This window comes from Syngnathus leptorhynchus, chromosome 6 (genome assembly GCF_054491065.1).
Source record: "Syngnathus leptorhynchus isolate UIUO chromosome 6, UIUO_Slep, whole genome shotgun sequence".
Taxonomy (NCBI): Eukaryota; Metazoa; Chordata; class Actinopteri; order Syngnathiformes; family Syngnathidae; genus Syngnathus; species Syngnathus leptorhynchus.
Window position 1 is genome coordinate 13,686,764 of NC_141200.1, and position 25,709 is coordinate 13,712,472.

Below are 25,709 nucleotides of genomic sequence, written 5' to 3' on the forward strand. Positions count from 1 at the left end.
TCTGAAATTATTAGAAGGATTGCTACAAAACTCTTCATTTTATGGACAGTAACCCAGGGTGTTTGTCACTAAGATGGAGAGAGCGAGCAAGCACAGAGTTCAATGCGAGTGTTTTGGATTTTATGGACAGTCACTAGCGTTTTTGTTGACATGAACTTTGAAGAGTGATTGCAGTTTTATGATATCAAGTGACGTTAAACTTGTCTATATTAAGCCTCCTGGCGACCAGTTATGTCTGGTTGAAGCTAAATAAGACTGCTCTCCACCCTCTTTGAACAAAATGCAACCAACTTTATTACACACACATTTCAGATTTATCACATCTGAAACGGCAGAGTTCAGAATGTCGTAAGATGTGACTGTAACTTGGAGCCGGCCGCTTTTTCTACGTCTTCCTCCTCCCGGAAGATTAGCAGGAAGTAAGATTGAAACGTTTTCTCCTAGAGGCTGCAACAGTTGGCATTTGGGCAAAGTCTGTAACTGTCATCGAAAGTGGGTTCCCATAGAAATAAAACACTGGTTTTGCTATACCAGAGGTTCCTCCCACATTTATTCAGGATTATGGGGCATAGGAATAAGGGGGATATATTAAGTTGATCATTTCGGAGCCTAAATAACATATTGCCAAATGGATTACTTCTACACAAAACAGACAAGGTAACATTCTGACCCAATATTTCTTTTTGTAATCATATTGCAGCATATTTCATTCTGGAGTGATCTTCACACACAGCTACTATGAAAATGTTGTGGTTGGTGTCAAAGAATGGTCTTGGAAGTTCAATGTGACTTCAATGAAAAAGAAAGCCTTCCGGATGGACAGCACTGTTTAACAGGGTTAGAGGAAATTAATTGAGCAGTAACCTTGAGCCAACATTGACAAAGTGTATGAAACTGAACAGGTCATTATTTGGTTTTACAATAAAATTAAAGAATTTTCAGAATTAAGTAAATATTCTTCAAAACTTATTTTTTTAAGGTCAGTACAAATAATTTCACCAAAGTGCACATACAACAAAAATGTTGAATTGTAAAAATTTAATATTTATCCCAATAATGTTTCCTCTAATGCAAAAGAAACATTTAGAAAAAAAATGTCGTCAATCATGCCGGTAGCGAAAAGTTAAGCTTATTTAATTTCAAATGAATATGCACTAAATCATTTAGTTGCAACTGCCAATCATCTATATTGTTCTCCTTTATGATTTAGTCTCCAGACAAATAATGAAATGTGAGCCCACTATTGGTTCTCGAAGCTCCAGTTGATAGAACAGCAAATGCCTTCACCTTTTGTACAAGCCGCATGCGTCAACATGGGACGTGGGAACAGATGGGTTTGACATTTGGAAGAGAAGCGATTGCTGTGACACTGCAAAGCATGCGTGGCTGCCAGTGGGTGGGGGTCAAAACATCTATCTGTGACACCAAGGCGGCTACATAATGCTTGTTAACACCGATAAAAATACATCAGAAGACAGAACAGGGAAATACGCATCACTGGCTTAAAAATTGGATATGTACTGTACATCTAAAATCTCCAAGGCAACAAGATGTATGTATACGTGGGCGTTTGGAATGGGTGAGGCATCATTCCTTTTATGGATGGAAATCCAACAAGGTCACTGACTAACTAACCGAACGTTACTTGTTCACGTAGCAATACCCAAAGGAGGCATTAATTCAATTCCATTTTGTGGAATCTTGGTTTATTCGGTCTTACTTCAGAAGCAGTAAAAAATATTAAGATATAACTTGCAATACTGTGTCATGTCTCGTCTCCCGCCGTCTTGTATTAAAGTCCCGTCTGTGTGTCACTCCCCTGTCGAATCGCTTTGTTAGTTTGTCGGTTCCCCCTGTTACTCCGCCTCTGTCAGTTCTGTTTCTGTTAGCCAGCCCTGTCAGTCAGTCAGTCCCGTCGTTCTGTTAGCGAGTCCTATTTGTTTGCCTCCCTGTTTCCCTGTTTGTTCCTGCCTGTTCCTGCTTGTTTGTTCCCTTCACCCTCTCCATCAACACCCTTTTCCCTCAATAAACCCTTGTCCAAGCTGTATTTGGTCACCCTGCCCCGTTCCTGCCCGTGACATACTGAAAATCAAGCATCAGGTTTCTGTCATATATCTACCATTAGAGATCATTTAAAAACAAAACAACAAAAATGCTTTTTTTGACCAAAAAACATACCAATCACAGTACATCTTAATTTTTTTAGTAGTGTATATCAGTGTTAATAATTGTTAGTCCAAGATTATAGATATTTTTTTTTTATTTCATTTTCAGCTCACGCTTCTGCCCATTTTACATTTCAGACAGTGTACTAGGTTTTGGGATTGAATGACTCATTGTAAAAATATGTATGAATACATCTCCATTTACTCAACTTGGACCATTCCAGTTAAGCACCACCCCCGTCCGATTCAAGAGAATGACTGGGTCCGCACTTTGTGATGTCACAAAGCGAGGTAAAATCCCTGTACCGCACCACTAAATACACGCCCAGTTTCTGAGAGCAGCTGTACAACTACAACTTCAGCTGATGTGTGGCTGTTCTTATTTTGATGCATCAGATCAATTATAAACCCACTCTCTGTAATGTGGTAACGTACAAGTAAATTATTTTTTCTATGTAATTTTAATTCCTATGTAATTTAACTACTTTTAACTCCAATCTTTTTTAAAACTTAAAATAACTAAATTTCAATGAAATGATTGTTTAAGTGAACAAAGACAATAATATTATTACATAAATACATTTGTCCAAATCCATGCCAGCAAGAGTGTTAAAAACTTGAAACATATTATTTTATTGTGCATTTTGAACATATATGATTTTAAGCAAGTTAACTATGGAAATCATGTGTTAAATCACAATGACAATTTTTAATTTGTGAATCCTGCTTTTGCTTGTAATCCTTTTTACAGCAAATATTAGCCTGTAAATTGTTACTGCACAGAAACAACTGTATTCACTCTCATGCTGTTGGTATTAAACAAAATGTGTCACTGTATTAAACCTTGGCTTACATGAAACCATTTTTGATTCTGTTGATTTAGACTGAGCTCTTTCTTATTTTTGCTGGACGTTTCAAAATGTCGTCGCTTGGTCAATACTTACTTTCAGTCAACTATTCCAATGACATTTCCAGCCTGCACATTTCTGCCTGTCCTTCAGCTCTTTCTTCTGTTTTATTGTCCTTTGCTTGTGTCTATGATGGACCCTTTTCAAGTATAAAAACTAGCCTTCAGAGTGAAAATGAAAATATTTTTTTCTGAGCTTCCTCCGTCATAGCTTGAAGTGTTTTGATTAGTACTTTTGTGCTTTACCTCTTGATGTAGAAACCAAGGCCCAACACTAAAAGGTAATTAGCAACTCTTTTTGGAATTAAAATTAATTTTTCTATACTCTGTATGATTTGGGGCTGCAGACTTGAAGCCTCCTAAAAATCCACTCATTATGAAAACATAATTGTCCATGATTTTAACTGACATATTCATGCTTTGATGCATTAAGAGTAGGCCTACACATTAGTTGCAACAATTTAGTATCTATAATTTTTTCATATTAACCTAGTCCCAGTCTTTCCACCGCATCTCCTTTTTTACATTTCTCACAGAGATTGTGTGAATGCTAAATTCATCGAACTGAAAAGGCATAAATTCAGGTTTACAATCAGGAGTGCATAAATATTATAGTGTGATTCTCAGATGACCACCAATGGTTGTTGTTTGATGCTCCTATTTTTTCCCGACCCACCCACCTCATGGATGAATGGAGAAGATTTACAACACATCTGGGCAAAGTAAGGCTCTTGGACTACAACCAGCCTGTCCACCATATCTGCAGTCTTTAGCAAGTCAAACTAAAACATCAACTATGCTTTGGTTATATTATCAAATGCATGTGCATCGGCAATGCGAGCAAACAAGAGAAGAAACGTGTCTTTGGTTTTGCCAACATAGTAACTGTGTGATCTCTGACCACATGCTAGCTAATAAAAAATAATAATAAAGTCACTGCATAGCTGTAGTGCTGACACTACTTGAAATTAGTCCACTTTTTTGCTGTTGGTAATATGTTTTTGCACCAGCAAAAAACAGCATTGCATGGAATAGGCAATTGGTTAGGTCGTGTAATTTATAAAACAAAATACAATGTTGTAAAATAATGTACAAATTACCCGTGTGTTAAAAGTCATAAAGTTATATTTTTCCATTATAATATGATACCAGGGCGGCTCGGTGGTGCATATGGCCAATGGACCACACCCCCAGCTGGCAACAGCTAACAGCCAATGATAGAATTGGTGAGGCTCTAATACAGTATAAGACAATGCGCTGTGATTTGCTACAGGTACATGCTATTTCTTGATAATAAAGTGTGTTTACACACATTTATTTATTGTATTGGATTTATTTTCAACTACACACTGCTAAAAACGAGATGGGCTTCAGTAGCTGCAAGGTTCACTCATAGTTATGTAGGTGAATCTTGTACTTTTCCCCTTTATTTAGATTGTAGGACAGGGAGTCCTATTTTGCAGCACTCTGCTTTGTGAGGACATGCACACACATACACACACACACACACACGCACGCACGCACGCACGCACGCACGCACGCACGCACGCACGCACGCACACACACACACACACACACGCACACACGCACACACGCACACACACTAGACTCCACTCGACAGCAATGCTTCAGTGATCAAGTGGACAGCTGGTATTGGCTTGTCACACTTGACCACTTTTGTCATCGATAGTCATTGTCCAAACTCAATGACAGCTTGCTGTTGGATGCTGTGAGTAAGTGTGTGTATTTGTGTTGAAGGCTGTTGGGTGTGAAAGTGAATGAGTGGGGGATTTTTATTTCTGTTTGTGAACATTAGAGTTTTGAAAGTGGCAATTTTTATCCTTGTGACCTTTCGAATCTTGGGTTACAATACAATAGAGTGATCCCTCACCACTTGGCGCTTCACCTATCGTGGCGGTGCGACTTTGCGTATTTGTAAGTGACGGGAGAACGGCGTTTAAATACGCGATTATAGCGCGGGCCTTGCCTCTCAGCAATGTCCATCTCTGTGGGCAAGCGCGGAAAGCGCGGATCAGACAAATGGGAATCAGTTGGGAGGCGTGCGTTTGTCAAAGCAGACAATACGGCGAGGACTGACTGGCGACGATCGACATTTCTACGCCCTAATCAGCGGGTAACATGGGACAGATGCACAGAACAATATGGGAATGGTTATTGAGGGTATAAGAAAGGTTTATGTCGCATATAAGTATTGGGGAGGGTTTAAAAAGCTTTAATATTGTGTACTGGACTACAATGCAACAGGAGATTCATGCGCAACCGTGACTCACTTTGGTTTCCCTATGCATGATATTAGTGTACAGTAATCCCTCACTACATCGTGGTTCGTTTATTGCGGTTTCACAACATCGTGGATTTTTTTACCCAAATTAAAAAAAACATTAAATTCAAAATCCATCCGTTCATCCTTTTTTTTTTCAGGCACAGCAGAACATGCAAATAACAGACAGGGCGGGCAGGAGGTGGAATCAAACCAACAACCTCAGAACTGTGAGGCGGATCTGCTAACCAGTGTGTCACCATGCCGCCCTCCCATGTAATCTGTCATTGCATAAATACATATTTTAATATGTTCTCTTATGTAAGTGGAGGATAGAGGACGTGTGTGTGTTTTAGTTGAGAACATGATTCTAAAGAAAATGGCCAGAAGAGATGACATGGTTTGCACAAAGGCTGAAAAAGGACTAAATAGAAAGCTACAATACATCAATACTACTACAATTCTCCTTCCTTGGCTTGTGGCCAATAACTTGCCTTGTAAATGCTTATTTTTCTTGTTCTTTGCACTTTTGCAGTTTTATTAGATAGCAGTTAAAGTTGTCCAGCTTTCACACCATTGCACTTGTTTATATCAAAAAAGACGTTTTTCAATTTGGTCAGTATGTTCAAGTGAGGACTATTGCAACAATCCAGTTCTGGCAAAGCTTAAGCAGCACACATAAGGAAAGCCACTGGCCCATATGGGGGTCGAACCCATGACCTTGGCGTTATTAGCACCACGCTCTAACCAACTGAGCTAACAGGCCACAACTGGCTTTGTATCTGTTCAACAAATGGCCCCAAAACTACTGCCTTGGTTTTAAAATTTTTACATTTTTATTGAGAGGAGTGGCGAAGGATTTCCCTTGGGTCTGCTGAAGATAAAACCAAATATTATGTGATACTAAAGTAACAACCTAAACCTACTAGTAACAATATGTTCAGGCTAGGACTTTGGCGACATTTCAGTTCTCACAAAGATTAAGAAGCACACGGATGAGAGTGGCCCATATGGGTGTCAAAACCATGACCTTAGTGTTATGTCCCCAACAGTCCTGCCTTGGTTTTAAAATTTAAGTGCGTGGTGAAGCATTATCTTTTGGTGTGCTGAAGATAAAACCATATACCAAGTGATTAGCACGACACTCTAACCAACTGAGCTAACAAGCCACAATTTGTTCAGCATCTGGTCAACAAATGTCCCCAAAAGTCACCTTGGTTTAAAAATATTTGAGGAAGGACTTTTGCAGCATTTCAGCTCTGGCACAGCTCAAGCAGCACACACAAGTACCAGCAATGACCCATATGGGGGGGGGGGGTCATACCCATGACCTTGGCTTTATTAGCACCACTCTCTAACCAACTGAGCTAACAGGACACACATTTTTCTGTGTCTGGTCAACAAATGTCCCCAAAAGTCCTGCCTTGGTTATAAATATTTCCAATGAGAGTGGGGAGGGATTTCCTTTGGGTCTGCTGAAATTAAAATAATATACAATGTATGACACCTCAGTGATGGACAACATCAACCCACTAAGAACAGTATGTGCAAAGGAGGACTTTTGCAGCATTTCATTTCTGGCAAACCTCAAGCAGCACATATAAGCAATGACAGAGGCCCACATGGGGGTCGAAGCCATGACCTTGGCCTTTTTAAGTATCACGCTCTGACCAATTGAGTTAACAGGTCACACTTTTGTCTGCGTTTGGTCAACAAATGTCCCCAAAAGTCCTGCCTTAGTTTAAAATTTGTAACATTTTTAGTAAGAGTGTGGATGGATTTCATTTGGGTCTGCTTAAAATAAAACCATATACACTGTATGACACTTCAGTGATGGACAACATCAACCCACTAAGAACAGTATGTTCAAGGGAGGACTTTTGCAGCATTTCAGTTCTGGCAAACCTCAAGCAGGACAAACACATAAGTAATGACAGTGGCCCATATGGGGGTCGAACCCATGACCTTGGCGTTATTAGCACCACGCTCTAACCAACTGAGCTAACAGGCCACAATCCAGTCTGCGTCTGGTCAATAAATGTCCCAAAAAGTCCTGCCTTGGTTTAAAACTATTATTCTTATTAAATTCTATCATTTTTAAGGAGAGTGGCGAGGGATTTCCTTTGGGTCTGCTGAAGATAAACCCATATACAGTACCACGTATGACACCTCAGTGATGGACAACATCAGCCCACTCGCTTTGGCCTGGACATCCACTTTTTGATTTCCATATTATGTATTTTATGTGCCCTCTTTGCATCCATTGCAGCCTGGTGATCCTGAAAGGGGGATCCTTCCATCTGTGGTCCCTTCTCAAGGTTTCTCATTTTTCCCCTGGGAGTTTTTTTTTTTAGTTTTTCCTTGCCCTTTTGGGAGCCCAAGATCAGGGGATGCTTTGAGAATAATTGTCAATTGATTGTCTATGTGAAGCCCTTTGAGACTGCTTGTGATTTAGGGCTATACAAATAAACTTGACTTGAACTTGAGTATGTTCAAGTGAGGACTTTTGGAGCATTTCAGTTCTAGCTAAGCTCAAGCAGCACACATAAGAAACGACAGTGGTCCATACAGGGTTCAAACCCATGACATTGGTGCTATTAGCACCACGCTCTAACCAACTGAGCTAACAGGTCCAGGTTTCTTCTAAGTCTGGTCAACAAATGTACCCAAAAGTCCTGCCTTAGTTTTACCTTCTATGAGAGGAGTGGGGAGGGATTTCCTTTGGGTCTGCTTAAGTTAAAATCATATACAATGTATGACACCTCAGTGATGGACAACATCAACCCACTAAGAACAGTATGTTCAAGGGAGGACTTTTGCAGCATTTCAATTCTGGGAAACCTCAAACAGGACAAATACATAAGTAACGACAGTGGCCCATATGGGGGTCGAACCCATGACCTTGGCGTTATTAGCACCACGCTCTAACCAACTGAGCTAATAGGCCACATTCTGGACTGTTTTTGCTCAACAAATGTCCCCAAAAGTCCTGCCTTGGTGTGAATTTCCTAACATTTTTAATGAGAGGAGTGGCGAGGGATTTCCTTTGGGTCTGCGGAAGATAAAACCATATACAATGTATGACACCTCAGTGATGGACAAGATCAACCCCCTAAGAACTGTATGTTCAAGCGAGGACTTTTGCAGAATTTCAGTTCTGGCGAAGCTCAAGCAGCACACATAAGAAACGACAGAACCCATGACATTGGTGTTATTAGCACCATGCTCTAAGGAACTGAGCTAACAGGTCACAACTAAGTCTGCCTCTGGTCAACAAATGTCCCAAAAAGTCCTGCCTTGGGTTAAATTTTCTAAAAATTTTAAGGAGAGGAGTGGTGAGGGATTTCCTCTGGGTCTGCTGAAGATAAAACCATATACAGTACCATGTATGACACCTCAGTGATGGACAACATCAACCCACTAACAGTATGTTCTAGCAAGGACCTTTGCAGTATTTCAGTTCTGGCAAACCTTAAGCAGCACACATAAGCAATGAGACAGTGGCCCACAAGGGGGTCAAACCCATGACCTTGGCATTATTAGCACGACGCTCTAACCAACTGAGCTAACAGGCCTAATACATTCACAATCACACTTACAGACAATTTTGGAGTGCTCACAATTGGCCTATGCATTTCTTTGGAATGTGGCAGGGAACCTGAGTACCCGGAGGAAATGCTCAAAGGCAAAATCTGCTGAATCGTCTCACAACGCACATTTTGGCATTTGATCATCTTATATAAATCTTTACATGCAAAATGGTTGATAAAAGTATCATTATATATCAAGCAATTTCGATCCATTTAGATATGATAATTTCCCCAGGTGAATAGATTTTTTTCTAAAAAGCATTAGATCAAGCAATTCCAGTTCTCAGGAAAATATTATATTAAATTCGGATAATTATTGCGATATGGATGACAATTTGATGCCAAAAGGCTGTGCAATAACTACATTGTAATTCCCAAAGTGTTGCATGTACAATTTTCTCTCAGGAGACGGAGATTGTCCCATGTTCATATTCAGTACTTTAAGTGGGTACTGGAACTTCTCAACTGAAGCATCTCATATATCAGGACTTTTTACGTCATAAAAAATGGCAGAGGATATTTTATGCCTCGGGTGACAATTTATGTGGCGTCGTTTACGTAACACGTCACCAATGCAAAGGCTAAATTCAAAATAAAAGCTCGACAAATAATACACTGGCGTCAAACATTTTGCCTTAATGGTCTGCTGATATCTACCATCTAATTTACCTGGCAACAGTCAAACAAAGGGAGGACCGGCACATTCTTTTCTCCACTTAAAGCACTCTTCATAGACTAATATCCATGATTTTAAAAGCTAGTCTGATGAGTCATTCAAGGTCTCTTCACAGGCCGCCATCAAGACGACGCTTTAATTTAAAAGGAAGCTATTCACCTGTGATTAAGCATACCTACGTTTGAATGCGTCATCCACCTTAAGATCTGCCACTCAGGCGCAAAATGAAAAGTGCACAAAGGAGCAGACGTCACAACAAAGTACATTCCCATAATTTGTCTCAGAACTTTTTTTTATTTCCCATGCATAGTTTGGACAAGCTTATAGAGGAAATGAAATATATGAAAATAAAAAATAAAGGTTTTGACATTCATTGTGGTTTTCTACATCTGAGGAAAAATAAAGTGGGAGGGTCCTTCATAGTTCAATAAGAATTAGTCTTTTTTTTGTTAGGGAAAAGTGCTGTATAAAATAAATACAGTTACAGGAAAAATCCCTAAAATAAATTTTAAACAACAACGCAGTGCAATAAAATGGGAAAAAGACCAACACAATAAAATAAAATTCCAGCAGTTGACAAGATTCTAACTCTGAGCTCTCTCTGCAACTGTAAACTATTTTAGTGAATGTACGTATCAATGTAAAAAGATGTCCAAAATTCAATTATCAGTTTGGTTGGGCTTTACATCAAGACTTTAACTCTATTAAAGCAAATGTGTTGAATGAAATGCAGCAAAAGAGAAAATGAATTAGGTGGAAACATGATTAAAATTGGGCTGCAGTTTTAGACTCACACCATCATCGCATATGACCTACACACATTGCGTCATGTTTTTAAAATGCAGCTGTGATTTCATAGGACTAAGCAGAAGCTGTTTTCCACAAGGTTGTTTGAAAGATTGTGTTTATTTAAGTGAGTGGCAACCATCTGAGCTATATGGAACATCATGGAACATCTAGCAGCTTTGGATTTATTCAGTGTAAAAAATGAGAGTGGGCTGCACAGACACGTGACGCATACATGATTGAATGTTGTTCCTTGAAATCGGAATGTCTGACGAGGTCGCGATATTGCTAATACTGGTGATGAGAAAAATGGAGGGGAATTTGTGTTGTAGGACAATTGGCTTTCAGACAACTCTGACACCTCCAATACATTTATGTTTTGGTCATGATAGTCAAAAATGCTTGCAGGACAGATATAAATTTGACACTACTGACTTTTGCAATTACAACTAGATCTTGAATCTGATGAAATGAAAAGAGGTCTTCTATATTTGCATGTGTGACAAATGACAAATCAAAGTGTCACACGGACTCTCACCCAAGTTATGAAATGACGTTTTTCCTTTAGTGCAATGAGGTGCTGACCGTGCTGTAATGAAACATGACAGTGTCTTTGCCCACGAGAAACAATCACCATAATGAAAAGCATTTTAGAATGTATATTGATTGAATGGCATGGGGTGATGTCCAACACTTCATCTTACATTTACAGGACAAAGAAAAAAGAAAACATGTAAATAAAGCCAGAATGAAATTAAAGATGTTGTATCGCTTAAGTTTGGAAGATGACTTCATTGCTATCACAGTATACAAGCAGCTGTGTCCAGAATATATTTTCCGAAGCCTTGATTGACGATTGGATCACGTTGTGCTGCTCATCCAACAGTAGATTAAATCAATTAAATATTTAATCAATCTAATGTTAATGTCACCATCGCATAGACTACAAACGCAGAAGAAAAATGGTTATACAATAAGAAAATTCAGTGTAGTTCCATGGAGAAGACAGATATCTACACAAAACCACTTCAACACACCGAGAGCCACACAGTTCCTTCTAACAGCATGAAGATAAAGCAAATAACAAATAAAAATACACAATATGTAGGTAGTTTTCTGTTGACATGAAATCAGTGAGGACTAGAAGATAAATATTTCACATTTGTCTCTCCCTTGCATTTGAAGAGAAATAATAAAAAAAAATGCTTGTACGAAAGAAAAAAAAGATAAATTTGAAATATCCTTCACTAATTAGTAACATTACATACCACATTTATTTTCTTTTTTTCTTAACAAAAATGCCTTAGCTTCTTCTAGTAAGCATAAAAGAGCCAGTGTTGAAACCAAAATGTATTATAGAATTCTTTTTAGACATCATCGACTATGCACAGATAATAAAATTACATGATCAAGTCTTTTCTATACAAGAGATTCTTCCTCTGTTTAGGTCTGGACCGAGGGGAAGAGACTGGCGATTTGTAAAAATCAGCGTCATCGTAACTCTACGATCGCCCGTCGACGTAATTACTACTTATCAACAACTCAGTTCAACCGAGACAGAATGAGGTTGTTCACATAGAACCTTTTAACGTCCCAAGATGCAAAATATTGACAAGTGGTTGGTGTTTAATTTGGGACAAGAAAGTGACCTAGGGGACGAGGCACACTTTAGTGTGCAGGTAGTCAAACGGGTAGGATCCCTCTCAGCTCACAGTGTTGTTGACCCACGAGAGAGGAATAATCAGTGAGTAACATCACTGGCAAATTGTGCTCAGGAGCAAATGGACACCGGGCCCTGCCGATGAGTAACAGCCTTTCATTGGGATTAATGTCATGCCAGCTGAGTGCCACTTTAGCACCTGAATGCGAGGACTGACAGCACAAAGGGTGCATGGGACCTTCTTGGAGCTGAGTGAGGACTCACATCTGCTCAGTCAGATGAATAAAGGGAAGGAGAAAGAGGATGACGGCAATTGATCAGCTCACTTGACATGTTCAGCACTGTGGGAGGAACAGTAGTATTTTTTGTGAGCTATGAATGTCGAGAGGCTGCTGAACTTAATATTGCACAGCCTACAGTAGCGGGAGTTACCGTTCTGGACCGGGGACACGACTGGGCTTTTGGGACCGGGGTTGGGTGCAGGGAGGTGACGCGAGGCAACGGTTGGTGAAGTCTTACCAGGGGGGAGGGATAGCCCTACTGTTTCTCTTCGGTGGTCAGGCACAGGTGACAAAGTCAGAGGGGGAGCCCTTGAGGGGGAAACGGGTTGAGGTGAACTCGCTGACGACGATCGCCCCTCACCTGATGGGCTACCGTTTATCAGAGGGGAGCACGGAGAAGTGGCGTCGCTCCTTCCCTGCCCATTAATAGTATCTCTGTGAATGCGGGGGAGCAATTTTGAGGGGGCGCTCGGCGGGCTCGTTGAGTTGGTGGCTGTGACTCCGTCTCTGGGACTAAGGCTCGGGCTGGGACTAACTCTGCTGCCTGGCTGGGGTTGTGCCTCTTGGGGCGACTGAATAGAAACAACCAAGCCATGGACAGTCTTGAAGTGTTCCATTAGGTCACATGTGATGGACTTGTTCGGACAATATGGACAGACCATCTGAGAAGAAGTTGTGCAAACGCCTGTGGCACCTGCGCCTGGTGTGGCCGCATGTCTGCTTGTTGCATCAGGGGGAGTTGTGGCATCAGAGGCACTTAAGGCTGAGGTGTGAGGACTGGTTGATGAGCCTTGTGCCTGTGTCATCCAATCTGCGGGGAGTACTTTGGCTTCCACGGGCTGAAGAAGATCTTGGCGATCCTGGTGAGACCTGCTTTTCGGAGACGTAGAAGCTGATCTTTTCAGCCTGTGAAGCTGTAAGCTTTGCTGTTGGAGGGTGGTGGCAGGGCAATAGTAGGTCTTATGAGCCAAGTAATTCTCAATGCTATTGAAGCTGATACTGCAGGCGGTGCACTTATGGTAATCAGTGAGCGGCAAGGCAGGAAGAATACTGCTGGTACCGTGATGAGGAACTTCTTTGAGGCGGGGCCTCTTGCTCAGATCAATCGGACCGTCACCTTCTGGGCTAGAGCAGCCTGCGGCAGTAGGAGAAACCTCTTGCTTCACTGCCAGGCCAAGTATGGAAGGAGAGGGAGCAGAAGCGGCAGCGGCAACCGTGGCAGCGGCGGCGGCAGCCGCTAGGGCTTCTGTTCGCGCCATATGAATTTCATACATCTTCTTCCTTTTGCGTGTACGAATGGGCTGAGGATGAAAGGCTGCTGTGGTGGTTCCCTTTGCCGCGTGTACGGCTCGATGATTGGACGGGTCGTGGCGCGATGCACAGTAGAAGCGTTTGTGAACGGTGTAGTTTTCGTGACGGCTGAAGCGAATATTGCAGGCCTCACAAAAGGTTCTGTTGGGATCATCATCCAGATCTTCAGCAGACCCGCTGGCGGGGCTCTGGCTACCTTCACTCGCTCGTCCTCCTCTACTGCCTACTCCCTCGCCTTCCGAAGAGGATGATATTCCTTCCCGGCTTGTAGGAGTTTCGGTTTTCACCGTCACGCTCTTGGTTTCTGCTGCTCCGCTATCTGCAGCAGGTTCGGATTCAGAGGGAGAGGCGGAAGCTGCTCTGCTCACTGCTCCATCTTGAGGAGATGCTGATGAATCTTGTACCTTGCTGGACGGCACAGTGGCTGGGGAAGTATCTCTTGCTGATACAGGGCCTGAAGCTGAGGTTGCACCTTCTCCGTGGTGCCTACTAGAGCAGTAAAGCCTCTTGTGTGCATAGAAATTGTTGATATTGTTGAATGTAATATCACACTCAAAGCAGGTGGTGCCTTTTAGAGGTGGTGTTTCTGGGGCTGTTGGTACAGTTGGTGCAGAGGGGAAGAAGGTGGCTGCGTTAGTCTGAGGAATCGCCTGGCCCTGCTTCAGACGGCTGTGAACCATCTCAGACATTTTCGCCAGGATCTCGGAGGCCTGAGGCAAAATGGCTGTTTCGGGGTTAAACATGTACTGAGGCAAAAACATTGATCCACCGGGGAAAACTGAGCCAGCACCACCTATGTGACTTGGGCTACAACCAGGAGTGGGACTCGTTGGTTCTGCTTTTACCGCTGTGGTGGCAGGACTCTTTGATGTCTGACAAACAGAGGTGGTAGTTTGCCTCTCCTTTGTCTTCTCTACTTTCTTGTCAGCCTCCTCACCGTGCTCTTTAAAGTCCATCTGGTGATCTTCTGCCTCCGATTCTGAACGAGGCTCTTCTTTGATTCGGAGGGTGGTGGTTTGGTCATCAGGTGGACTGCATCCACGTGGAGTGGCAGAGCCTCCGTGAGCACCTGGGCTGGAGGAATCTGAATTTGGGACACAGCCTAGAGGCTCACCCTCTGGTGTCGACGGGTGATCGGCAGATGACGGGGTGCTTTGACGAGGGGTGGGACTCCTTTCGGCGGGGACTCTGACTTCAAGGTGGATTCGTACGTGCTGCTGCAACTGGGAAGGCGAGTCAGCGTTGTGGCCGCAAACTTGACACTTCAGAACCACTCCCGAGTCTCCTGGGCTGAGAACTGATAGAGAAAACATGCCAAGGTAGTCACTACTATTCGCACTGCAAATCATTGTACTGATTTCATTTCATTTGGCGACTTTATTTTGAAACGTAAAACAAAACCGACAAGTTTACATTAAATAGCTTTAAATTGCAACCCAGACTTTACAAGTGAATGTCGGAAGCAAAAGTTAGCGTACAAGAGCCTTGACTTTATAAATTATGTGTCAAGAACAGTTGGAACACATCCCCCATGACAGAATAAGAGGTGTTGAAAATGGATGGAAAATTGATGACGGGGAAAATGTTCATTCAATCTATTGCTGATTGTTCTGAACTTTTGTTTGCTGAATCGAGCAGATTAGGAATGCTGGGGAGAATGGCGGTATGGATGCACTTCCTGCAGTTGATGTCTTGTCAAGACTGTAAAGAATGCCTCTGCCAACTGCAAACAAATAGTTCACTCTTTAATTCTTATTTATTACAGCAGACTTGGGTTTTCAAAATAAAGCGGATAACTGAGGCTTTATTGTTTAGATAGGCAAAACGCTTCCTTGTAAAGCCCTTTTCACACCGCATTGAGCAGGGCGCAGCGTGGCGTCGTCAAACCCATTCATTGCATATGTGGTAAGGGGCGGCAAGGTGCCGAGAATTAGAAAACGTTCTATTCGAGAGCGGCGGTGCCATGACGTCAGGCATGCGGCTCCAATTGGGGAAAAGATGGCGGAGAGATTTAATGGTATTTTGGTAGACTTACTGTCAAGGGCTTGATAATTATCCAAGTTGCCAGAGTCATTAGAGGTTCTCTCCTGCTCACATCTTCCACTTTCTTAAAATGAACAGTCAAGGCTTTTTTGTAACAGTGAACGAAGCATTTTCTAGAGGTGCGGTCTAAATACTGACTTGAAAATATACGGCATGTATTATTTATGGTAGAAAGTAACAAGTGATCAAATTCCCTTTAATGGCTGTCAATACTTGCGTAGAATAATTTTGGGTTGAACTGGGAATCGCTATAAGATGTTAAAATCAATATTGCTACTCTGCAACTGCTGGATGTATTCAGATACAACGTATGCTTGCTATCATTTTCACACAGAAAATAAAACAATGATTGATTCTGACGAGTTGAAATTTGTTCAGAATGGAACTCAATGTGTCTTAAGACATATTTACATTGTGACTTACCTGTGGACATGGGCAACTTTGGAAGACCCGGTCCTGGAGAGTAGACCTCACTACGAGATCCGGGCTGGCAAACCATGTGACTCGTAACCAAATGGCTGTAGAGAATGTCCCTCGTCGTGGAGACAAAGCCACAGCCGTGGCACACGCCGTTCAACGTGTCAGTGTGGACCTTCAAATGGCGCTCACAGTTTGCTTTAGTGGTAAAGGCAGACAGACAGATGAGACAGACAAATGGACGCTCCCCTGCGGGAAGAACAGGAAAGTGAAATGAGTCAGGGAAACAAAACTGTTGCTGAGCTTAAAAGTCTGTGTAGTCTCCAATGCAATGTTCTCACCGCTATGTGTACGCATGTGAATCTCTAGTGAACTTGCGCTTGGGCAGCTCTTGTTACACTGCGGAAAGGGGCAGATGCGTTCATTGGGATAGGACTCCTTGGGTTTGTCTTGTGGCCCAGGTGATGAGGCCGCGGCTGGCTGTTTCTGTCGGCTGGCACAGTAGTACATGAGGTGGGCTTGCAGGTTCCTTTCACTTCTGTACCAAATCCCACAGTCTTTGCAGGGGAAAATGTCCTCTGATCACACAGATAACACAACAACCATTCCACTGAGTTGATTCAAAAGACACAAACTGAATTGAGCACACTTTGAAAAGCTTCATTATTTCCATAGTTTAGGTGTGTCATCGAAGTTGATTTTTACAAAGCTAACTTTGGCTACAAATACAGTATGCAACAGCCAGACAGGGCAGCACTATTGTCAAACTTAACAGTCACTGAATACTTGATAGTTGCTGCTAAAGAGCCGCATTGCCATCATGTGGCTAAAGTCAACATTACTACAGGTACTAAAAAAAAAAAAATCTTATATAAATACTCCCATTCCAGAATGTGAAACATTAGAATGTTATTACATTTCTGGGAAGGTGATTGTAATATCTACTTATTTTAATGGCATTATAAAAAACTTACTATTGACAACAGCAGTAGCCAAGATTGCAGCCATGCCTGCTTGCTGTGGGAGGAGCTGGATGTCTGTGTGAAGAGCGGCAGGATACGGTGGCTCCTCTTTTGCCACCGATGTTTTAAGGGTGATAATGTTGGGAAGAGGGGAAGCCCTGGCGACAGGGGAGGAAGGTTTTGGAGGAAGCAGCGGCGTGGCCAGGAGTCTTTCTTCTACAAAAATGTCTCTGGTCACCTTACAGAATAACTCTTCACCTAAAAAAAACACATAGGGTCAGGACATAAGAGTAAATAACTGGGACACCTTGCCATTTTAAACCCATTTTAATAACTATAAACTGCATCTAAATTTGATAAACTTCATTATTATTTGAATTTATTATTATTTCATTAATATATGACATGAGGCGGAGCTCTTCAGGCTGAAAGTCAAATTGTGAGATGAGTTGGGCACAGCAATATCTCTGTTGCCAATCTCACCTTGGCTGTAGATAGTACAGTTGGCCTCTGATGGGTTCGTGGTCAACGCAAGACTTGTTATCCAACAATCTGGATCATCACACACCAAGGTCCAATTGGAATTCTACATAAAAACAAACAGAGGCACAGCAAAATATAAGGGACTCCAATTCTTAGAATCATCATCACTTTCACTAATCCTTATGGAAACGGTGGAACTGATGCTGATTCAGCAATTACGCTCTGAAGAGAACATTAGTGCACTTTTGTTCATCCGTGCAGTCGCCCAATGCAGTCATTCATAAATAGCACACGCAGTTATGTTTAATAGCCAGTTGGGGGTAGCAGTGCTTCAATGTTATGGTGTGGCAGAAGTAAAGAACACGTCTTCATTCCATGACTGACTGCCAACAAATCAAACAAGACACAAGCCATCAAAGCTACAAAGACAATATGATGTAACAAAGGACACACGCCTAACTGCAGGCCTGCTGGGTGAGAGGCCTGGTCCCAAGGTCCGCCACACAGCCCCCCCTAACACCCAGAAGGACACTCAAAACACATAAAAAAAACTTCACAGGGTCCATGAACCGGTAAAGAGGCGGTTCGGCGAGCAGGTCGCAGAAGATGGACTGTTCCGGTGTAAATAATGACCAGACGTTTGGAAATCACAAAATTGGTACGGGCAAGACTTTTTAAACTACAAATTTGGTGCAAATAAAAAAAGAGGAAAAAAAAACCATGATGGAGAACCGAAACACGTGACAAAGATGGAAATTATGCGTGGGATTATTTGGGATGGAAAGAAGAGTGGGAAGAGAGAAATAAGCTTCTCATTCTGTTCTCCAGTAGAGATCGAGGCCGAGCGTATTGTATTTCACGGGGAATTGAAGCTGATGGGACGATACGACTGCTTTTGTTTTAATTTGTAACCCAATGCTGGAGCCGTCTGAGTCGTAAGTACTTGTAATTTGTTTCAGACTAATTTATCATGGCCATGAGTTTAGAATTCACCATGATAGGGCAATTGGGAGAGCTCAGTAGCACACCAGTGGAAAACACAAACACCATACATCCGTACGCTCATAAAATAAGAAATGAAAAAAAAAATCATCAAGATGGGCCTATAATGAACTTAAATCTAGAAATTAAAATCCCCAAATGGTGACTACTTATCTCTACAATGTTACACTTACTATGAATAATAGTATTAATATGATTACAAACTGGTGACAAAATGACAACGTTACAAATTGCTTACAAACTTTTGAATCGTCTATGGACTACTCTGCAAAGCAAACAAATGAGCGTGTTTATCACGGAACTCCCGCAGCTGTATAATTGAATTATCAGGATGAGTATATCAAATTACATGAGATACAGTTAATCCAAACACTGAATAAAAGTAAAAAAAAAAGTCAAAAGTACTGAATCTGTACCAAGTACTGAATCTGTACCATAAGTTGGCACCAACGAGAGTCCTAAGTGTATGCCATAAGGGTAAATAATAGACAAGGAAGGATAAAGGATTTACAAGGATCCCCAAAATTGATGCCCCCACCCACCATGCTCTTTTTTTCTCTCTAAGTAATGGAGCCAGAAGCAGAAACCACCAAAATGACATGCTGAGTTATTGTACCTTGAAATGTACTGAGTGTGCATTTTTCTATGATCGTATCTCATACTTGAGAAGCATTGTGGTCTTATAGAATGAACTTTTAAGAATTGCTGGTCCATCCTGGAAATTGTCGAATAGAAACTTTGAAACTTGCAGTCAATTTACCACAACCTTTCATGGTTATATTAATCTGTTCCTCGTCGACAAAAAAACGGGAACTTAAAATAATAAAATTAGTCTTTTTTGCTGTGTTTTGCCTTAAAGAACTCTGCTCAAGTTATCAGGATGCACCGCTGAGCCGTCACAATGTCTTCATCTTGGGGTCTTGCAGTCTCTCAAGAGAATGTAACAATTACAGCATATTTTTAAATGATACGTCAGATGTGACAATATCCGACAACATGAGCCGATACGAGACGGGCAGCTTACTCCTAAACAGTACGTGCTGAATTTCCCCATTGACGGGCTAATAACGGCCTATAATAATATATCATGAGAACTGAAAGAGGGTTGAACCAAGACTTGATACTGGAGGATACAAACGGCAAAAATATTTTATTAATATCGTATAGCCAGCATTTCAGTTATTAGTCAATTAGACAATGATCTATAAATCCGTAGAGATGAAGATTTATTCAACGTCAAGACATTTCCTTGGCTGCCATTTTAACTGTCAACGCAGCTCTCCATCTATCAGTCAGGCCTTTCCGTGACAGCTTGGTGGAGAGCGTTGCCTTAAGCCCCATCAGCCGGAGGAGAGTCTTTGAGCCACAGTCTAAGCCCGGACCCTGGTCCCCTCATGAATATTAACTAGCCTTGAGCCTGGCTTTAATCTGCCTGATCCTCGCACTGCTGCTGCTGAGACGATAGCGAATCTAATTATTTGGTCTGATATTAACCCCCCGCTCCCACAGCCCCACCACACGCACACGCATACATCTCGACAACGTCCAACAGCACGCCTCGGCTCTTCCAACATTCAAACATGTATTCCGGCACAAACACACACTGAACTGAACTCTAAGCCACCTTCACTTACTAAAGTCAATTCATGCATCACATTTGTAAGCACACTCAAGCTCGCACGTCTCCACCAACCCCCCTCCACCTCTAGCACAGCCTACGACACTCTCTCCTTATCAGGCCCCAAAACACCCTCCTCCTTTGCTGATAAAACTTGAATGCAAATGATGCCAGGCTGATTTCATTTCTTCATTTTCTTCCTCCATTCTCTTGTTCACTATCAGAATGCCTCCTTGCTCTCTATCCCTTTCTCACTCAATCTGTACGAAACTGGAAGATGACGAAAGCGGGTACGAGAACTTTCCTTGAACAAAACCAAAGAGATTTCTTCGTTTCATATTGGCATGTTCCACGTGTACTCGCCTCGATTATTGTACAAACGAGAGGCATTTAAAATATGTGACTTTGATGCTGTTGCCAGCTTCCTGATAATTATTGGACCAAACAGGACAAGCGGTGTTGAGAACAGATGCATTGATTCATTTTCTGTAACGCCAAGGTTTTTCTTTTCTTCTAAGACTTCCAGTTCCGTGATTTTAAATTTGGTTTTGTGCAGAGTAGTTGAGATCAGTTTTACACCTGTTGCCAAGACTGCGTGCCAACCTGCTAAAGCGAACATGTAGGTACTGTAATTTAGCGCCTGCTATTTGGGATCTTCCAGGCTCTAACGGATTGCAGTGTTACTCTCCAGCTCCTCTGAAAGTCTCAATATGAAAAGATTTGATCAAACCCAGAAAAAGGGTGATGGACTAACATTTACATAAATGTTTTGTGTTGGTGAGTGTGGTTCAGTTAGTGATTACATGTGACTAGAGACGGCTTGGCAGCTGTTATGACAAGCACAACATGAAATATCTACCAAAAAATTCCAATCATCAAAAGAAGCTTTGTATCTAGAATGACTCCTCATTCCCAGAGGGATTTCCAATGCTACACGTTCTGGACCTAAGACAAAACACTTTGGACAAGCATCAAGAATTGCGGATAAACACATGACTCTTGCTTTGTAGGCACGTCTATGCACTTGGCAAAGGTTATTTTTTTCAATTTCCACTTGCAGTTTGCGTATTTGTTTGCAATGTGATACATTTCCCAGAGTCAGCCATATTTTAACAGCATAAAAACAAAAAAACATTTCTCAAAGGTGAAGGTGCAGTATATGTGTGTTAACGAATTAATATTCAAACTTGAGGTTGGAAGCATTTTCCTGAATTTTGAAGCATTTTGATGTTCCTTTAACTGGGAATCCTATTTCTATCCCAACCATTTCAACTATTGTTCATTCATTCACTCACAAAACCAATCACTCCATCCTCTGATTTTCCCACTTCCTCCCATCTCCCCTTTCACTGTCTCTCCTATGAAGCCTTCTCCCATTCTCTTCCTCTCTCAAATTCCCATTCGTCCCCTTCATCTCCATCATAGCGCTCTCTCTTCTTTTTTCTCTTCCACCTCTTGCAACAGGAAATAGTCTCCTTCCCTATCCAGGGGGTTACAGGGGTGTACTCACTGTCCCAAACAAAGAGGTCACTGTGTGAATCCTCCAAAAATACAAAGAAGAAAAGGAAGGCAGATAAAAATCTGAAACCTACTCCCACTTCTCCCATCCGAATACACACTCTGGCTTTTTCTTGCTCACAGCACAAAACACACTTAAGTTCTTTTGCTTGGATTCTCTTTTACAGTTGAAATGAAAGAATTTCCTTTCATAGACAAGCTTTGAATTTGAACGCATAGCTCGGAAAAATTCAGAGTCAAGTTGGATTGGCTGCAGGCAAATGGCATGCAAAAATACAAACCTGTGATAGTTTGACAAGAGATTGGAAAATGAGGCCCTCTTGGAGAGCGAGCTCCTGAACAGCCAAAGATGAGAGCGAGATAGAAAATGGAGGAGGCAGGCTTAACGCTTGCACTTGCTTTCCTCCTCCACCAGGCAGGAGCCGATGCAGATACCGGTCAGTCATTGTACCAATCTGATGAATCTTCCTCTTTTACATCCTCAGACATCTCAGCATTCTTTCTTTCACGTGATATGTCTGCTTGCATCGTTTGTTCCAATTAACAAACCTTTTTTCTCTCTTTAGTTTCTCCTTGGTGTGTCTGGCTAACTTCTGTAGGTAGGAGTGGTTTTATTTTCTCCAGATGTTTTCTTTCTCCTCTTTCCAATAATTGCCATCTCGGTTTTCTTCTCTTCTGTTGCCAAAGTCAAGCTGTGGTTTTACGGCTAGTCCCGGCCCAAGATTACTTTTGTAACTTGGTCCTGAATGTTTCAATTTAAAATCAAAAGGCAATGATTGGGGGGGTTACCCCTTGGGAAGAGCACCTCATGGATCCTTGACTGCAATGTTTTTATGCTCTCTGAGTTTCTTTGAGCCACTAGCCAAAAGGTGAACAGACCAATTTGGTTTTCATTAGCTAAAAATATTAAAACACCTTAACGAAAGTAGCAAGGACAAAACTTGGAAAATAATATGAGATTACTACTTTGAATGCCCGTTTCTCACTGTTCTGTTCCTTCAAAGAATCTAACTGGTGCATCTCTTCTGGGGGGCATCACAGAAGGTGTCTCACCATAAACATCGATTTGTCATCTTATGAAGGAGCATAATTTTAATTAACATTCTAATTTGATGGGCGGAGGAGACAGACGGCTAGAGAGGGAAAAACTGCTGATGAGTCTAGATAAAGGCAAAGATGGAAATCAGTACATAAACAAATTGGCTCAGATGAAGAAAAAAAAAAGAGAAAGAAAGAAGACCGCTCTTGGGAGGATAAGGAGGTGATCACCTTCACGTGTCCTTCCAGCACAGGAAGTGATGATGAAGAAGTGGAGGGATGAGGAAAGTAGTGGAGGTAGAGAGAAGCAGAGATAGAGAGAGTGGGAAGAGACTACCCCAAAAGTGTTTGAAAAGCCGTGGGTGGCGCGCCTTATCGCCCAAGTTCTCCTGGAGAGATTATTGGGGGATTAGTGCGAACGCTTGTTTCTAAAACATGATGAAAAGACGTTTGCGCGTGATAACGTTTTGAACTCCACTACTCTGCTCCTTCTAGGATCGTGCCTTGAGGCTGACTTTCCAAGAAAGACAGGATTGGTGTGATGCGTGAGCCTTTGGGAAGTGCTGACGGAGAGAGAACAATAGGAATGATGTTATACACGGGCGTTTCGAGACTTTGCTTTGAACGTCTGTCAACTCAAGAATGAAGGGATGAATTTCTGCGCAGATGATTGCATTGCCGCATCATCACTTTTATCCATCTCAATTCAAAACAAAGCTGAAACTTTGGTCCAATGACATGCATCTCTACTATCAGTTAATTAAAGCTGGATCCAATCAAAAAAGAGACCATTTAAAATCAGATTTGTTATATATGATCCAATCAGATGAGTGGCTGGCTCACTGTGGGGTTGCCATAGGAGTCTTGCCAAGGAGGACCTGGTTGTTCACTCAACCAGAAACGGGAGGAATCAGCAGCCATGTGATCAGTCCATCAGTAAACATTATCATAGCCCTGTTCTCAACTCCGCCGGCCATATCAGCTAGAATATGTTTAAATAGATAAATGGTTTTACGCCTTTTTCTCAAGAGATGCAAATGGAAGGATTTCCATATGACACAGGCCAGTTAACACATTGCTAATCTAATGAAGGAGATCTGTTTCTTAGCTCACTGCTACCCGCATGATAACGAGCTCATATAGCGGCTGCTCACACCAACAACACTCACAAACAGCAGCAAATCCATATATTGATTAAGATAAAAAATATGTCATATGTATCTCCGTGAAGCATCTCCACTTGAACTTAAACATACTGCTGCTCACACAAAATTTTTCCCGTTCGGGTAGTGTTGCTAAGTAGACCTACTGAACTGATAGGTTATCTTGCTGGGCCAAATTCGAAGCAAATTTGTTGACGGATAAGTTGAGAGGCGGAAGAGAAGTGCCAGAAGGGGCATCATGGGCTAGGGTGTGCCAATCATTCCTAGAAATGGGGGGGCAAGGTCTGGAGTTTTGGCTGAGGAATAGGGAAGATAGGTAGAATATAATAAAAAGAGTTAAAAGAAAGAGTGTTTCGACTGATCTGTGAAGCAATAATGTTTAAAACTATAATGAGAGGAAGCAATTCCCAAACAGAAAGCTGGACAATGGCAGGTACATAAACACGTAGCATCAGTGAAAAAGAAAGTCAAGACTGGATGCTTACAAAGGGCACGCATACACTGAAAACAGTTTTATATCGTCAATGTTCCTACCGTGAATGTCGACATGGTCCTATAATTTCCTAACAAAACGTCTATTCTTCTGCTACTAAAGGTGTCCAAAGTCAATGGTAGGCCGGAGGTTACACTTGCAGACATGAGGCGACAGACATCCATTGGCACTCAAATTAATGTGAACAACCATTTATATTTTTCAGGTGAGCTAACATACATGTTTTTGAAGTGATGGTAGGACATCGTGGCACAAGCATAGAGGGAACATGCAAACATCACACAGAAAGGACAGAGTCGTCAGAGTACTTGACTGTTAAAACTATATTGGTCTCAATATTCTATCTACAATATGGAATATATACATCGATCCATCAGTTTTCAACACCGCTTATCCTGTTCAGGGTTGCCAGGGTTACACTGGAGACTATCCCAGCTGACATCGGGCGAAAGGCATACTACGTCCTGAACTGGTAGCCAGCCAGTATATATACTTATATACACATATATATATATATATATATATATATATATATATATATATATATATATATATATATATATATATATATATATATATATATATATACACACACACACACACACACACACACACACACACACACACACGTTTGAAATTTAAATGTTTATATATATATCCCCGGACAGCCACCCGGCCGAGCGCCGGCCCCCCGACTTCCATCCACGGAGGTGAAAGAGAGCTCCCGTCGAGAAGGACCGGGCGTGCATAAAAGCCATAATAGTTTTTCAAACCTTCTGTGTCACTCCAAATCATTAATTCCTTCAAACTCTTCGTCCTCCGTGTCACTTGCAAACAAAGCAGCTAATGATGCCGGTAGTACGTGGGGCCCTTCGTCATCTTCGTCATCCCGTGATCGAATCCTTTGCCCTTTATGTAAACAACCGCCGCGCTTGCAGTTCAAATGACAGTAATCCCTTGCTACATCGCGGTTCATTTATCGCGGTTTCACTACATTGCGGATTTTTGAATTTTGAAAATTTGTGAAAAAAATCACATATGAGTCGCTCCTGAGTATAAATCGACCCCCCCCCCCACCAAAACTATGACAAAAACCGCGATTTATAGTCTGAAAATCTAAGTGTTTCATTTCTTTCACACACTACTATCAAAAGTCATTTATTGTTTTTTTAATACGTGTATTATAGTTTAAATACTGACTAAATGTGTTTTCTGATAAAAACAGATTATCAGGTTGAAAGTGGAAAAAATGTGGATGACTCAGTAGTTGACTAGTGTCTTGGAATACATTACAAACAACTTTATAACTGAATTA

General features: G+C 41.7%; 1 protein-coding gene and 3 non-coding genes across 6 annotated transcripts in view; all 4 read right to left on the reverse strand.

Moving 5' to 3' along the window:
* Positions 1–6,045: 6,045 nt before the first annotated feature.
* trnai-aau (transfer RNA isoleucine (anticodon AAU)) lies at positions 6,046–6,119 on the reverse strand. Its single transcript has one exon. It is a non-coding gene; the product is annotated as a tRNA-Ile (tRNA).
* Positions 6,120–7,290: 1,171 nt separating this feature from the next.
* On the reverse strand, positions 7,291–7,364 carry trnai-aau (transfer RNA isoleucine (anticodon AAU)). Its single transcript has one exon. It is a non-coding gene; the product is annotated as a tRNA-Ile (tRNA).
* An 862-nt stretch (positions 7,365–8,226) lies between these two features.
* trnai-aau (transfer RNA isoleucine (anticodon AAU)) lies at positions 8,227–8,300 on the reverse strand. The gene has a single exon. It is a non-coding gene; the product is annotated as a tRNA-Ile (tRNA).
* Positions 8,301–9,902: 1,602 nt separating this feature from the next.
* The window catches only part of zfpm1 (zinc finger protein, FOG family member 1), an 80,601-nt gene continuing 64,794 nt past the window's right edge, over positions 9,903–25,709 (reverse strand). For 2 of the 3 annotated variants that reach the window (XM_085915180.1, XM_085915182.1), the window contains 5 exons: positions 17,563–17,665; positions 17,092–17,337; positions 16,459–16,695; positions 16,124–16,366; positions 9,903–14,954 (listed from right to left, as the gene is read on the reverse strand). In XM_085915180.1, the coding sequence (XP_085771306.1) occupies positions 12,388–14,954; positions 16,124–16,366; positions 16,459–16,695; positions 17,092–17,337; positions 17,563–17,665 (3,396 nt within the window). In that variant the 3' untranslated portion in view covers positions 9,903–12,387. The remainder of the gene's footprint in view (positions 14,955–16,123; positions 16,367–16,458; positions 16,696–17,091; positions 17,338–17,562; positions 17,666–25,709) is intronic. The other variant, XM_085915181.1, reaches the window with a different exon arrangement.